The 15238-nt window shown below is 38.8% G+C and overlaps 1 protein-coding gene across 1 annotated transcript in view; it reads right to left on the minus strand.

Moving 5' to 3' along the window:
- Positions 1-3899: 3899 nt before the first annotated feature.
- Positions 3900-15238, minus strand: part of MAN2A1 (mannosidase alpha class 2A member 1) — a 56678-nt gene continuing 45339 nt past the window's right edge. The window contains exons 14-22 of the mRNA XM_028747881.2: positions 14957-15190; positions 14736-14858; positions 13111-13225; positions 11770-11903; positions 10506-10647; positions 9998-10131; positions 8495-8689; positions 6601-6711; positions 3900-6008 (exon numbers count right to left, since the gene is read on the minus strand). Coding sequence (XP_028603714.2) covers positions 5856-6008; positions 6601-6711; positions 8495-8689; positions 9998-10131; positions 10506-10647; positions 11770-11903; positions 13111-13225; positions 14736-14858; positions 14957-15190 — 1341 coding nt within the window. The 3' untranslated portion in view covers positions 3900-5855. The remainder of the gene's footprint in view (positions 6009-6600; positions 6712-8494; positions 8690-9997; positions 10132-10505; positions 10648-11769; positions 11904-13110; positions 13226-14735; positions 14859-14956; positions 15191-15238) is intronic.

Below are 15238 nucleotides of genomic sequence, written 5' to 3' on the forward strand. Positions count from 1 at the left end.
CTCAAAGGCCTGACAATTTCTTTCTCATCACATGACCCCTTTTCTGTTATTTCCAAGGTGTAGGACTTTCCTACCTATACCCCTAAATGTCTACAGTGTAGTGATTCCATTCACCTGCCCATGCTACACTGGCTTGCCACTGGGGGTTACCCCCAGACTCTTACCTTTCTGGCTCTAACCAGTCCAGGTTTCTTCCTCCCTTGCTTGTCTTGCCCTTCTCCCTCTTCCAACACCTGCTTCTTCCACTCATCAATGTCTTAGATCTTCATCCTCCAACACTCCCTTTTATGCAGCCGCCCTGCATGTCTACTTAATGCTCTAAGCTGCTTCCATCCAGCTGTCCCTGTCTTGGCTCACCTGTGTTTTCATTTGAGTGACCTGGGAATGTCATGGGAGGCAGCTGGAGCATTGTCATGCAACCACCACGATCTTTTCTGAAGTGGTACCTCCCTCGTCTGGCAAAAGGGAGCCCAGTGGAGTTGAACCCAAAATCCCACTAAGGGTACTCTAGTAGAAAATGGCTGCTTGGTTGCCCATGCAATCCAGATTTCAAGGCGTTTTGTATTCAGAGTACACAACATCCTTTTTATTTGAAGACAATTTACCATCCGACATGTTTTTCTTATCATGTTTGCTGTTAATCTTCTATTAGCTTTATCTTATCTACTCCTTTTTAAAGAAAATTTGGAGCAGAAAACACAAGCTAAGCATGGTATGCTGAGAGCCAGAACAAATGCCGAGAAGGGAAGACCAGGCCCATTGTCATGGCAACTACTATCCGATACAAATCGTTGGCGGGTGAGTGAAATTTCTTTCAGTGGGACAGTATTAAGATTTGTTGCAACGTTTCTATAAAATGTGGCTGTAATATTGTAATAACAACTCATTCTATGCAATTATGCTCAGGAAACAGTAAGAGCATACTAGGCCAGCAGAAAATTCGGATGAGAATTTTTCAGCAAACAACTGCTGTTCTTATTTTATTTCTATACTGCTCTTCTCCTAGCGGGAAACTGTGGCGCTCAACACAAAAATTGCAATCAGAAAATTAAAAACATCTTAAAATAAAGCTCTTACCAAATATGGAAGAAAAAAGAACAACAGCTGCTCAAATTCCAATTGGAGTTCATGCCTCAAAAACCCAAAGCAAGCAGCCAAGTCTTCAATTTGCATCAGGGAGAAAATTCCTTGTATGATGTTGCCATTTGAAAATTGTAAAAACTTTTCAAGCAGACCTGAGCCACTTCATACTCTATGTATTCCACAATTATGGGGGTCAATTCTCCGCTCCGGGGCATTTAAACAGGCCGGTGCTGCTCTCAGCAGCTCAGTTGGCCCAGCACATCACCCACCCAACCCAACCCACCCTCTAATCATGCCTCTTTTGCAACCTTTTTCTTTCCAGGTCAGCGGCCTTGCTATGGTTTTTTTTAATGGTTTTTTGCAGAGCCAGGAAGGAATTTTCCCTGCATATCAGGTTTCCACCTTCCTCATAGCAACAACTTTGGCAGCTGGCGATAACAAGGTACCCTGTTAGAGGGGTACTGAGGAAAGTCTCTGTCCATATAGCCAGAAGCGTGTGGCCGGAGGGCCGTAAGAGATTCCCTCAGCGCCTGGGGAGGGGGGACCATTTGTGTAAACACATATTTTGTCGTGGCCCCATTTCCCCCCAACTGACCCTGTCATGCCTCAGACCCCTGGGCTGGGAGTTGAGAGGGATATACATCCAATGCTTATGCCAAGGTTTACCTACAACTGAAAACAAAGTTGTGGCCATTTTTCAGTCCCAAAATGTTGTTGCATCCTTTCATTCGCCCATGGTGGCCTGGCTCCCTGGCTGCTGCGACAGGGTAGGCAATATCCTTTTATTTACTTTAAGCCCAGAATACTGATTTATTTGTAATGCCATTTTGAAGAAAATATCCTTTTATTATTAACTTTAAAACATAGTAACTTTTAAGATGTATTGATTTGCTCTCTCTTCTGTTATGAGCCCAGTATTTTACCTATGCCTATTTTCTGTCGCCGTCCCCACCCGCCCGCATAGAATTCCTGCTACCCCAAGCAAGGAATTTAGGTTAACATTCTGAAATCTAAGGTACACTAATAGCTGTTGTATTAAGACTAGATTGGCACACCACTTTACTTGCACTATTTGCACAGGGGTTGTGTTCTGGGTCATCGCGTGCAACAGCAAAGCTTGTATAAACCCCTTACGCCCTTTTCCTGCCACTTCCAGGTTTGTGGCGATGTGTGAGTGCATGGTCACAAATGCTTTGATCACGTGAAAAATGGTCATTGCATGTATCTGAATGATCTGCAGTAATTTTGAAATCAACCAACTATACTTCCAACTAAGCCTTTAAGTTGATACAGCCCCCCGCCCCCCGGGCATAAATGGTGTCCAACAGTTAGGATGTATATGGTTTTGTAAGTTATTTTGGCATTTGCCTCATGCTTTCACTCATCAGGAGTCTATACAGCAAAGAGAATTAGATGAGGTATTCCAGGTTCTCTGGTTACTGCGAAGATCTTGCACATAGTCTGTAATCTAAGGATCATGTCTTCCTAACGGTAAGCCCTGATGTTACACTCTTATTGGCACAGACAGAAGAGCAACACAAACTGATGCTTTGGCAACAGGGAAATCTTTGGATTATATTGAATACTATTGCAACAGAAGGGACGTGGGTGGCACTGTGGGTTAAACCACAGAGCCTAGGACTTGCTGATCAGAAGGTCGGCGGTTCGAATCCCTGCAACGGGGTGAGATCCCATTGCTTGATCCCTGCTCCTGCCAACCTAGCAGTTCAAAAGCACAAAGTGCAAGTAGATAAACAGGTACCGCTCCGGTGGGAAGGTAAATGGCATTTCTGTGTGCTGCTCTGGTTCGCCAGAAGCAGCTTAGTCATGCTGGCCACATGACCCGGCAGCTGTACGCCCGCTCCCTCAGCCAGTAAAGCGAGATAAGCGCCGCAACCCCAGAGTCGGTTACGATTGGACCTAATGGTCAGGGGTCCCTTTACCTTTTTTTACTGCAACAGAGAAAGCCAGCGCTGAACATTTTATCTCTAAAATAGTGATCAAAGCAGCTCGACAAAAAAGTTATCACATTTTTTTTATTAGCAATCTTGCATCACACACCCCGCCCCCAAAGATATAAAATCTTCCTAGGGAAATATATATATATATATATATATATGAAAACCTTCCAATTAAATCAGCTGGCTTCAAGGGACAGTATGAAAAAAAATTAGACACAATGTAAAGGAATGTTAAAAATCCTTAGCATGGTGGAACTCCTGCAACAAGAAATTTAGATTCAGCTTTATATGATTGCTTTAAATGCACTGATTTCTTCCATTAAAAAAAATGAACGTATGATAAATTGCTCTTAACATATATGGGCATCAAAACTGACATTAAAAATGTGTACAAGTTTGGAAAATGTTCACAGGAAATGCAAGGAATAAAAATGGTAAATCCTGATTTTTTTTATCTTTCCTTAGATTAGTATGAACTGGACTGCAATTTTGACAACTTTATATTTTGTATTGAATTAATTGCCATTGCTTCAGAAGGCATTAGCTTTCAGACAAGAATTATTTTGACTTAATACAAACGTCTGCTGGTTAAGGAACATTCAGGCATGATTGTACAGCCGATGAAAAATAAATGAGTAAAAAAATAGGCTGCAATCCTATGCTTGCTAACTAAGTAGTTTAGGCTGCAATCCTGAACACTTACATGGAAATAAGTCCCATTTAACGCAACTTCCAAGTAGACATGCATTTTAATGTAGACTTACGCAATAGGATTTCTGAGGGAACATGTTGTAAGATTGGGCTGTCACATGAAACATTATTTGGAAGCGTGTTTTACAAGTAAACAGACTACAATTCATTGCATCTTTTTATTTTTCTGAATTTTAACCTTTTGAATAATTTTTACTCCCTTAAGAACAATTAGAGGCTTCCAGTAAATATTTCCCACTTATGGACATCATAAAACTGAAGAAGTAGTTACAGGAATGTTCTGCTGGCATTTAAGGATTTCATCTAAAGAAAAAGTATTCATTTTTTATGTTTATTGCATAAAATAATTCATTTATAGCTTCTTAATACTCTTCCACTGTACTATTTTTTCCCAACATTTCACATGAAATTGTGTGAATACAAAAAATGAAATAGGGAATCTATATAGTGTCCTCTGAAGAATGCCTTCAAAACATGAAAATTATAAAAGAATTTAATGTCATTAAGATGGGAAATGTGCCTGGATATCAACATGGCATAGATCAGATTACTACAGTACAAAAATGTGCGACTATAAAAGCCATTCCCCCATTAAAATATTAGTTTCAGAGGAAATTATGTATCAGCAAAACTTAAAAAAAGGTGAAAGTTAAAGGAACTGGAATCATACAGAATTGCAATTTACAGTGCATTCCTACATATGTCTACACAGGAGCAAGTCCCATTGGGTTCAATGGAACATGCCCCTAGGTGTTTATAGGATTGCAGCCTTTACTGGTTGCTAATAGTAAACAGTAACTTTATTTAGGGAAGTGGAACTTTTAAATCCCCATGGCTTCAAGATCTCAGTGTAAAATACTGGAGGCAGAAATACTGAGGAATAGCATCTTCAGAAATATGTAACAAGCATTAGCAAAATAAGCATGGACATTTAAGTTTGTACAGTGACATTTAAAAAATATAGGCACATGATTCTCAATGCACTGTTTGCTACAATATACATGGCAAGGCAGCTTTTGCACACCTTTAAATTTATGTGTATGTTGCAGTTTAACTGATAGATGAATTTTACAGTATTATTTATTCTTCCATTGTTTTAAATCATCACATCATTTTCTACATTCAATTAGAGCATTCAGACCACCACCACCAGAACAAATTTGGTGCAGGAGAACGGAATGTAACCACCACTGTCAAATAAAAAATATGTTTTAATGTCCTCCCCCCCTTCCCCCCCAAAAACACTACATGGACACCAAAAGAGTAACAAGATGTATAAAAAAATAAGGCACATTTATTTTGATATTGAAATATTGAAATAGAAAAAGGCTTTCAGAGAGCATTAGTATCCAAATGTTCTGTAAAAAAATCTTGTATTCATGAAATTATAGACTTAACTTTCTTTACTCTTCATAATGGAGTAATTGCACATATCCCAATGTGTCAAGTAACGAAACAGAAGTTTGTTTGACATTTCCAAGAAAGATGAATCTAAAATTCCGGAATTTTAACTTCTGCCACTTCAAGATGGTAGAACAAGTGATTATAATTTTCCACACTTCTCAAAGGCTCTTGGATTTCACTCTACGGCTAGAGTGGGATAAATGCAGACTCCATGTGGAACAAAATTGTAACTGTCGCTTATAGAAGTCTTTACAAGTATTTGGACAATAGCTTCGCCAGAGCATATTCAGGGTTTTAATTCCAGACTGTACTATCTGGGATTTCAACAATATGTAATTATTTAAGACCCAATTACAGATCAGAAAACCATTTAAAAATCAACAGTCCCAACCTTTCAAACACAAAAATCATAAACTTAGAAGCCATAAACTAACATTTAACCTGAGATTCACTATGTCGATGAAAATATCCTTTGTTTTTCTTCCACTTCTTATACTGATGTTGGCATTTTGTTAATGGTAAAGTTGCTTGCTTGCATCATGGCTTTTTACTGTGCTGGAGATCAAATAAATTCTAGAGTGAATGTACTGTCACAGTATCCAAGAAGCTGGAATAGAAATGTGCTTCTTATTGCACACCAATCTTTGAGAAAAGTTGCAGATTCTTCTTTAGCATTTGAGTTCTAAAGGTCAAGTTTCATCTCAGCTGAATTCTGTATGTGTTTATCTCCATAGGACTCATACTGATTTCACTAATGTTTCTGGCATCTGGAGGTGAATGCATCAAAGATAAGGATGTAGGTATAAGACTTCCCACATGGAACTTGTTAAAGAGTCTGTGCACCTTTAGCTGGAGAAGTAAAAAAAAGATCATTATTTATAACACAGAATTGGACATGAATTTTAACTTCACTCTTTAATGATTTTCCAACTGAGTTCCTCGTAAGTAGATTCTAACTAGGGATGGGCGAAATATGGATATATTGTCCAAAACCGGCTTGAAGTTCACATTCTGAAAACCGTTTCATAATATTTATAACCTGGCAATATATCACAAATCACAATGTGTGTGAGGGCTGGGCAATATCTGGCTTTCAAAATCATGATATATCACCAGCAAAACATTACAATATACCATGATGTCTGAAATAAGCATGGAACTATGCAGAGGTGAACAGGGCACTACAATTCTGCTCACTTAAGTGAACTGCAGGCTTGTGTTTCTCAAGCAGCAGTCCCTCGTCGTGCAACATGGGAGACGTCTCTTAAACTGAAGATACTTTCAGGACTGATTTGTGGCATAGTATAAGAGCCTGCTACAAGGAAAGAAGGTAGAAAATCCAATTAAGCAGGTCCAAGCCATTATCATAAGCAGCTGACTCAAACTCTGCCAACTTGTTTCACTACTACCGTATGAATACATCTAAAATATTGTAGAATACCTTTCCCTGAGTTGTAGAGCAGAGGAGGCCCAGGTCTGTGCTTGTGAACCTACAATCAAATCCCTTCCTGTGAACAATCAGGGCTGCTTCCTCAGATGGCCCAGAATCTGCCTGCAAAACAAAAGGAGAAATTGTGGGCAAAGGGGGTGAGGAGAGGAGGAAAGAACTGTAGAGTCTGGGCAGAGGCACAAACTTTTGAATCCTGACTGAAACTGCTAGGAAATTGACAAGTTACTCTGGAGCCCAACATTGCCCAACTTCACTGATTATTGCTATGATTTTAGACCTCAGTTATATGGCCATAACAGGTTCAGTCACATACATAATTTTAATTACTATACTAAAACTTAGAAGATTTTGGCATACATAGCAGTTATATCCCAAAATGCATGTGTGCAGGAATACAGATGTTATCTGAAGCAGGTTATGGGCTAATAAACAGCTCAGTAAGATGAACAAAGCATCTGTTACTTTATATACCATTAGATTCACTTGGCAGTGGCACTAAAAACTAAGCCAGAAATTCAGGCAAAATAACCTCCCACATAACTAGAACAGTACATACAATTGTACAAAAAGTAAGTGTCTAAGCTTTTTTAGTTGTTTTTTTTAAAGGATTCAGGAGCCTACAATGTTAGCAGGCACATACAATAGCTCTTCTAAAAGGCAGAAGATGGGAATACATGATAGGTGTGCAAAATATGTAATTTTTTTGAAGCGGAACTCTCAAAACCCATGCTGTCAGCTACTAAATGATACGGAAAACACCATTAGAGAAATTTACACAAAGAGCCATCCATGACTAGTAGCCTAAATGAAGCTGTCTAATTAAAGCCAATTAAAACTAGTGGCCACCATCATATCTTATGGCAATAGTATGTTGTGCCCTGCACTGAAGTACATTTCTGGCGTATCATCTATCCATTTAACGATAGCAAAACAAATACGGCAGTGAATTTCAGCATGCCTACCTCTTGCCCATTAAGCAAGATTGTCTGCTCTTTTGTTAGGCTTTTGCTTTAAAATATTTGTTTTTCTAAAGGCTGCCCACTATCCACCCCGTGTGTAAGAACACTTCTCCCTTTATTTATTTAACACTGTGAACAGGAGCATGGCTATTTTATGACAAGGCTTCATCACACCTTCCCTATTTTTGCAGGGGGGGAGGAAAGATGCTACTGCCGAGAGAGAGAGAGAACAGAGGCAAATGTTATCTGGAAAAGTCTTTTGGTTCTTCTTGATTACCAAAATTCATCTTATTCTCTGTCTAGTTTAAATCTGAGTATTTTAATGCTACTAATGAAAGATTGCAACATTTCGTAATTTCACATTGTCTTAAATACGTTGACGTTTATCATTCCAATAATATGCATCATTAGGCAGAGAAATCTACAATTTTATTGTTCCTTGTACAAAAATGATGGTTTGTGGTCTATAAGGAAGCAGACATTTATCACTCTCTACTTCAGTAGACTCACATAATGAAAGCCCATACGTAGCATACATAGAGTTATTGCCCATAGAAATTAATTCTGTTTGTGGTGTAGAAAAGAAGTGACTGCATCTGTAAATCTACATTCATGGAAGTACATGTCACAAGCTAGGTTGCAAAGCATTGTTATAAGTAGGTAAGGAATTGTGCATCTCAAATAAATCATCCTAGTAATCAGACTCAAGCCCTTACTCACTTCCCAAACTTACTTCTGCACTGCTCTTTGACACCAGAGAGTATCATTAACAGTGTCAATAATGCCAGGCACATTTTATAGTGTTTAGGAGTAAAAGATGCTAAGACTGTACTAATTTCTTCAGAGACCCATTTCAGAAGTCTTGTAAAGGGGATTTCTAGAAAGCAATGGTTTTGAGTATACTGAAATAACTATTTCAAACTTACCTTTGATTGTATGGTTCTTAAGTTAACTATATTCATATCACAGGGCATGGATGACATTAATGGAGAAAAGGTATTCAACAGCGATGGGATGCCGATGTCTGCATAGGTAATCATTGGAATCAAAGGATGATTTATGAAAGATGATGTTATATGACTAAGGAGAGAAGGAAAGCTGACTGTCGATTTTTCTTCTTTCTATTAAAAAAAGAAGATAGTAGTAAGCTATTTTCAGTTGTGGTACATTGAACATATATGCATTCATTTAAGCTGATAAATGAACCCATGAATAAAACTAAATGGCATTTGGGACATAGGTAGCCAACAGTGTTTTAAAGTCAACAGTGCCCCCCCCCCCCAAATTACCATAAACAGACATACACTCTAGTGGTCAAAAGAAGCCACAGCACTGTTAGGGCACATACTTTAACCTATGGCACAGTGTGTGAATTGTGTAGTTTCTCTTTCTCTCATATAGAAGTGATTATGCAGCATTTGGAAGTGCCTAGCTGATCTATTGGGGGTCTATATGCATATCCCAAAGGAACTGGTTCTTCATCATCCATACTCTCTGTGGGGGTCTTTTCCATCCCTCTGTCATGCTGGTTCCTGACCAATGACTGAACAGTGTGCTCTTTTAATCCTGAAGGAAACAGAGGTACCCTTTTCTTGGTTTACTGGGCTGTTTCTCTGTGTGTCTCGTTTAACTAGGTAACCTGCTATAAAGATTTTAAATTTAACTGCTACAACCTCAGACTTCCCTGGGGTCACAGTATAATGATCTGTGACTACACCATAGACTGGAATGGTGTTTATCTTTGTCAAATCTGTACCACTTAAGACTGTGATAAATAAATACTTTTAATTTAAAGCAGCTTGGCTTGTACACTCAGGATGTTCTTTATGCACCCCTGTGAAAATTTGCTAAGTTGTGCATCTGTATGACTTCACTCTATAGTAGATAAAGTCATATGACGCAAAGCATGATGCTGAAATATTTCATCTTAAGAGTAGTGTAGAGGACCAAATATTCAACTATTATCACTGCTATCCCCACTCCCAACAATGAGCCTCCACCACAATCACTGTTTCTTTCCCTATCCCTATTCCCTCCTTCTGCATGTAGAAGGCCCCATGTGCTCCCCTGCAAACCACAGGAGTCTTACAGTGATGCCTGATGTCTACAGTTCTACAGATGGAAGAATCACCTTTCGCCCAACCCCCTTCCACCAGAATTTATTTGGACTTAGTGAGTGACATTATAGCAACATATTCTTTCATATGAACTTCCTAAAACAGGGAAGAACAGAAAAACTTTATGACACACCATGGTCAGGTTCAGTAACATAAGTGAATCCATATTTGGAATACTGAAAGATTAATGTACTAATTAGAGATATGGAGAATCCCTTAGTAAAATGTTCTTATGATACATATACATGTACATATATTTGGAAGCTAATGTTCAAGAAACTGCAATCAAGTTATTTGTAACACTTCTCCTACCATATCTACTCCATTTCTTTTCTCCAACAGAATTCGGAATAGATTAGCTGTGATTTTGTTATCTTGTACACCTTGTCCTAAACCTCGATTGTCGTCCTGCATAAGTCGGCGATCCATGATGACCTCTAATTGACCTAAAAACAAACATTCGTCTTATTTTGGATCCACCACTCAGCACTCTGTTAAAGTATCTAAAAATCATACTGCTACGAAAAGACAGACTACCCATTATTCTACATATATATAAAGGCTAGAAATATTAACAGAGTCTTAAAGCTCTCCTAATCCAAGATCGTTTGTCCAAAATATTCATAAACATTGCTCTACTTATATTACTTTTTCCTCCAATGTTTTAGCAAGCACCTACATATCTTATCAACTATTCATAGAACCTTGATTAGCCTTGGAGAATTCCATGGAACTTGCAGGGCCTTTGAGCTATGTTATGACCACAACATGGTTTACTTTCCAGCATAGTCAGTCTTTTAAACCTTCTAGTGCTACTTACCACTTTTTAAACTTGCAACGCCAAGAGACTGAGCAGAAAGAAGAGACAAGCGTATCTTGCTATCCTGGACATAAGCCATTGTTGCCATTGGATAAATATTTGCTTGAAGAGGCAATTTGCTCATTGTCTGTCTAGGCTGAATCTAAATTATCAAATGTGACTTCAGTAAATTTCATTGATAATTTACATAAGACAAATAGAAAAAAAAACTTTTGCTAAATGGTAATTGAATACAGTCGTACCTTGGAAGTTGAATAGAATCTGTTCCGGAAGTCCGTTTGACTTCCAAAACATTTGACTTCCAATGTGTGGCTTATGATTGGCTGCAGGAGCATCCTGTAGCCAACTGGAAGCAGCAGAAGCCCCATCGGACATTCGGCTTCCGAAAGAACATTTGAAAACCGGAACACTCACTTCCAGTTTTCGATCGTCTGGAAGCTGAAATGTTCAACTCCCAAGGTATTAGGGAGCCAAGGAATGACTCTACTATACTTTCAGGCTTGCCCAATTTCTGTTCCTCTCCCTAAAACCAAGTTATTGATGACAGCCTATAAACAAGTTATCTTTCTAACTAATATTTTAACAAACAAACATCTGTATGCAACACAGCTAAATCTGTGGGAGCTCCCAGAGGAAAGTCACAGATTATAATCTCAGTGAAAGGGTGAACTGGTATAAGAGAAGGTGGTTAACAACTGGGTTTTTATTTCTCTTCATCATTTTTGAGATTCACTTGCTTTCTGTGTGCCTCCTTATCTTCTAATTTACCATGTGCAAGAGCTTGCATACATGTTGCTGAAAATACAGGGAGCTTGCCTGAGTGAGGTCTGCTGCATTCCACCACGGCTGTGGGTTCATCAGCAAACATACTGATTGCACCAACCTCAGGTTATGCTAGTTGATAACTCCCTTTTAAAGGGAATGGAAGCACCTCTCTGCTGTCCTGACTTGGGAATCCAGGTAAGTGAGAGAGACAAAACATGGGGACAGACATGGTATCGTTAGTGGGAGATAAAAGGTGGCATTTCTTCATTAATGTCTGATAAAATTGAGTGGAATTTAAAAAAAAATAGGGGATGAGGAGGATGGGAAGATAACATAAATATTTTAAGATTTTCATCCAGTTTATAGAATTTTTTTAAAAATTGTTACTAATTTTTTAAAAAACACCACTCCAATAAAAGATGGGACTAAATGTTAACAAAAAGGCTAATCTAAAACGTAGAACATAACCCCTGTGTTTAAATTAACACATGGCGTTTACCTGGTATCCATTGAGGTCAGTGTAAAATTTGTTATGGCTTTCTATGTCAGATGAAATCCGCATTGCAATCTCACGATTGTATTCTCCTCTAATGTCCACAATGTTGGATACCTCAAGAGACTGACCTTCAAGCCCTAAATATAAAATGAGATTCAGTAATTTCCAAATATTAGTCTGTCCAACCCATGATCCTAAGCAGTAAGGAACCAGTCAAGTGCAACATATATTTGCAGCTCAATTGGAGCCACGTAAAGAGGGTTTTCGTAGATGCTTCTATTGGTTGAATCTCTAGAGCTGCATATCCTGCTTTAGAAGAGGACTGGAACCAAAGGAAAGATGTCAGAAAACGCCATCTTTTGCACATGATATATTTATTAATTCAACTGATTCCACCTTTGTTGCTCTCCTTTGATTTTCAAAAGTAGTGTGAATTAAAGAATGAGTTGGGAAATTATTTATGATGAGTTGGGGGGGGGGGTGTTTAGATCTACCTTCCACCAAAAAAACCAGAGCCCTTTTTGTTGGGAATAACCCAGACAGAAATTCCCAGGTGCCAGAAAAGTTTTGTTATGTATGCAACATGTTAGCCCCCAAATGGAAAGTGAGCAAAGGTCCCTTGTAAAGAGCACTGGCAACTTTAGATGTTAGAATATGAAGAAAAACTTGCAGGTTTAACCCACAGAATAAGAGAGCAAGAAGAACGTATATTTAAAGAAGAATGGAAAATATTTAATGAATATATGGAGAATAATTGTACACAGCTGAAAACACTGGCAGCATTAAGATAAATTCAAAAGAGTAAACAATATTTGATTGATGTAAAAGTGGAAAATTGATTTGAATTGTTATAGTAAAATATGCAGGAAAGTATGATTTGTAATATGAACTATGGAAGGAGAAGAAGGGAAGCCATTGGATATTTTAAAGGTTGTATAATGTTTACCGTATATACTCAAGCATATGCCGACTTTTTCAGCAAATTTTTTATGCTGAACCCCCCCCCCATGGCTTTTACTTGAGTGAGGGTCCCTGGCAGAGGCTGTTGTCTATATCTATAGAAATATAGATATATAAGGCTGTTAGTTGAAACCAGTTGACGTTCCCAAACACTTTTCAAAAGCACCACCACAAACAATGGATTACATTAATCTAAAGTAGGCTGAAGAAATGTAGCAGATCAAAGAGTTCATTTCTGAACAACTCTCACTGCAGTTAACAAGTTTCTAAAATGGTAAACTGTAGGAAAGTCAACTGTATTCACATGCACCGAAACAAGACAATATTAAACCCTAAAAGAACTGGAACATAATTGCACAGCTAGATTTGCTAACAATACATTACCATGAACTTTGTAAAGTCGTATTGTGTGTGTCAAATGATGGAAAAAAGTAGTAACTTCAGAAAAGATCCTCCCATGTGTGACTCGTATGATAGGTGGATCAGAGAAAACATAGGGCTGCAAAAAGACAAAAGCAAAATTATGTTAGTATTTTGAATCTTCACATTTCATTGTCTTGCTTAAGGGGGGGGGGGGGGGAGGCACTGTTGTTGCGACCATTCAGAGGAGCTCCAAAAAGTAGGAAGAAGCATGTCCCTCACACATCCTCTTTCATCACATCCGTGGAATGCCTTGAAAGAGCTCCAAGTTAAAATTGTACTTTGTATGAGAGAGATGGATTTTGGGCCACATTTATCTTGTCAAAGATCCCTCAAGCTTCAACCAAGAGCTATATGAACAAAGGACAATTGTTACTCAACGACATCTGATCACTAATTAAATAGTTTCCCTCTTTCTGGCACAGCTTTTCATAAAACTGGAATATTTATTTTTGGAAATCCCAAGAAAACTGGGAGATGGCCTTCTCAGTCATCGGCAGCGACAGCAGGCCCCCTCCCCTTATGAATGCACAACCAGGAGCACATTTCAAAGGTCCTGATCATTCATCGGCTGCCACATCCCCACCTGCCCCTCATCTGATGGAGGCCTGGGAAAGGTGGTTGTGGTTTGGGGGAGGGGGTAATGGCTTCATGAATCAAGCAGCGATCCCTGCCAGACCTAATTAGGTCTGTGGGTTGGATGCTCCTCAATCCTGCTGTAGATCCCCGTTTCCAAAATGTTTTGTATCTGCAGTTTATCTTCAGTTAAAAATGAAGGCCCATTTCACTATCTACAGTGGTACCTCAAGTTACATTCGCTTCAGGTTACATTTGCTTCAGGTTACAGACTCCACTAACCCAGAAATAGTACCTCAGGTTAAGAACTTTGCTTCAGGATGAGAACAGAAATCGTGCTCCGGCGGCGTGGCAGCAGCAGGAGGCCTCATTAGCTAAAGTGGTGCTTCAGGTTAAGAACAGTTTCAGGTTAAGTATGGACCTCCGGAACGAATTAAGTACTTAACCAGAGGTACCACTGTACTTCAATATTTTAGGTTGGCTCTGCAGTTGCCCTTCCACAAATGGAAAGCTTCCTTCCATTGATGGAAGAAGCTGTGGAGTACAAGACAATTCCCCCTGATTTCCTCACATCATCTCTTACAACCTAGTTCTCCCAATCCTTAAGGGTATGTTTTCAAGAAACACAAAGGGGCTGTAGCAGGAAGGCGTAACCAGCAAAAATCACCCTGCCTCTATTTCTTCCAATAAGAGCATATCTGGATTAAGTCCATTATTTTTTTTTTAGTGATACCTATATAACACGACAAGTGATAAAAATGTTCTTGATCAGATCCCAGTTTACCACTAATGGATAGCTAAATGAGCACTGACTCTCAAGAGATTCATCCCCTTTTCTTCCCAGTCAGTCATGGCTCACTTTTCTCAATCCAGTGCTCTTCTGGGAGGTCACAACATCTATTTCAAAAGTGGGGGAAGTTTTCCACTAGCAGAATGGTACCTCTGGATCAAAGCCTGTATATACACTCTTCCCTGCTTTCCTCAATATAGTCCAAACACAAGCCTATTATTACCTTGGCGTCTCCATCCGGTAAGAAGAGATAAGCCCCACTCTTATCTCTGTTACTTGTAGTCCCATACCAAACAAATTCCATCTTGACACGGTGATTTTTATTATTTTCTTTCGTATTTACTTTCTAAAGGAATAATAATAATAATAATAATAATAATAATAATAATGTTATTCCACATTATTTCAATCTCAAAATATTTTCAAATAGTTAAATATACATACCTCAAGAAGGCCAGAATTCCCAGAGAACCAGACTTTCATGTAAGAGTTCTCTAGCATGATCTCATCCAGAGCATTCTGTATCTCTTTAACGTTGAAAACTCTATAGGGCTTGACTAGCTTAGCTTTGTCGTTATGATAGAGATTATAGTCTGCCAATGCAACTTCAGAACTCAGACCCTCCAGTAGCTGGTAAACTCCAAAACCCAAGGGTGGTATACGAACCAAGAAAGAAATCTGTTAAGTGAAGGCAAAGAAAGGTTATTTTTCCAATATCAAGAGCAG

Source organism: Podarcis muralis, chromosome 11 (assembly GCF_964188315.1).
Source record: "Podarcis muralis chromosome 11, rPodMur119.hap1.1, whole genome shotgun sequence".
In the NCBI taxonomy this organism is placed as follows: domain Eukaryota; kingdom Metazoa; phylum Chordata; class Lepidosauria; order Squamata; family Lacertidae; genus Podarcis; species Podarcis muralis.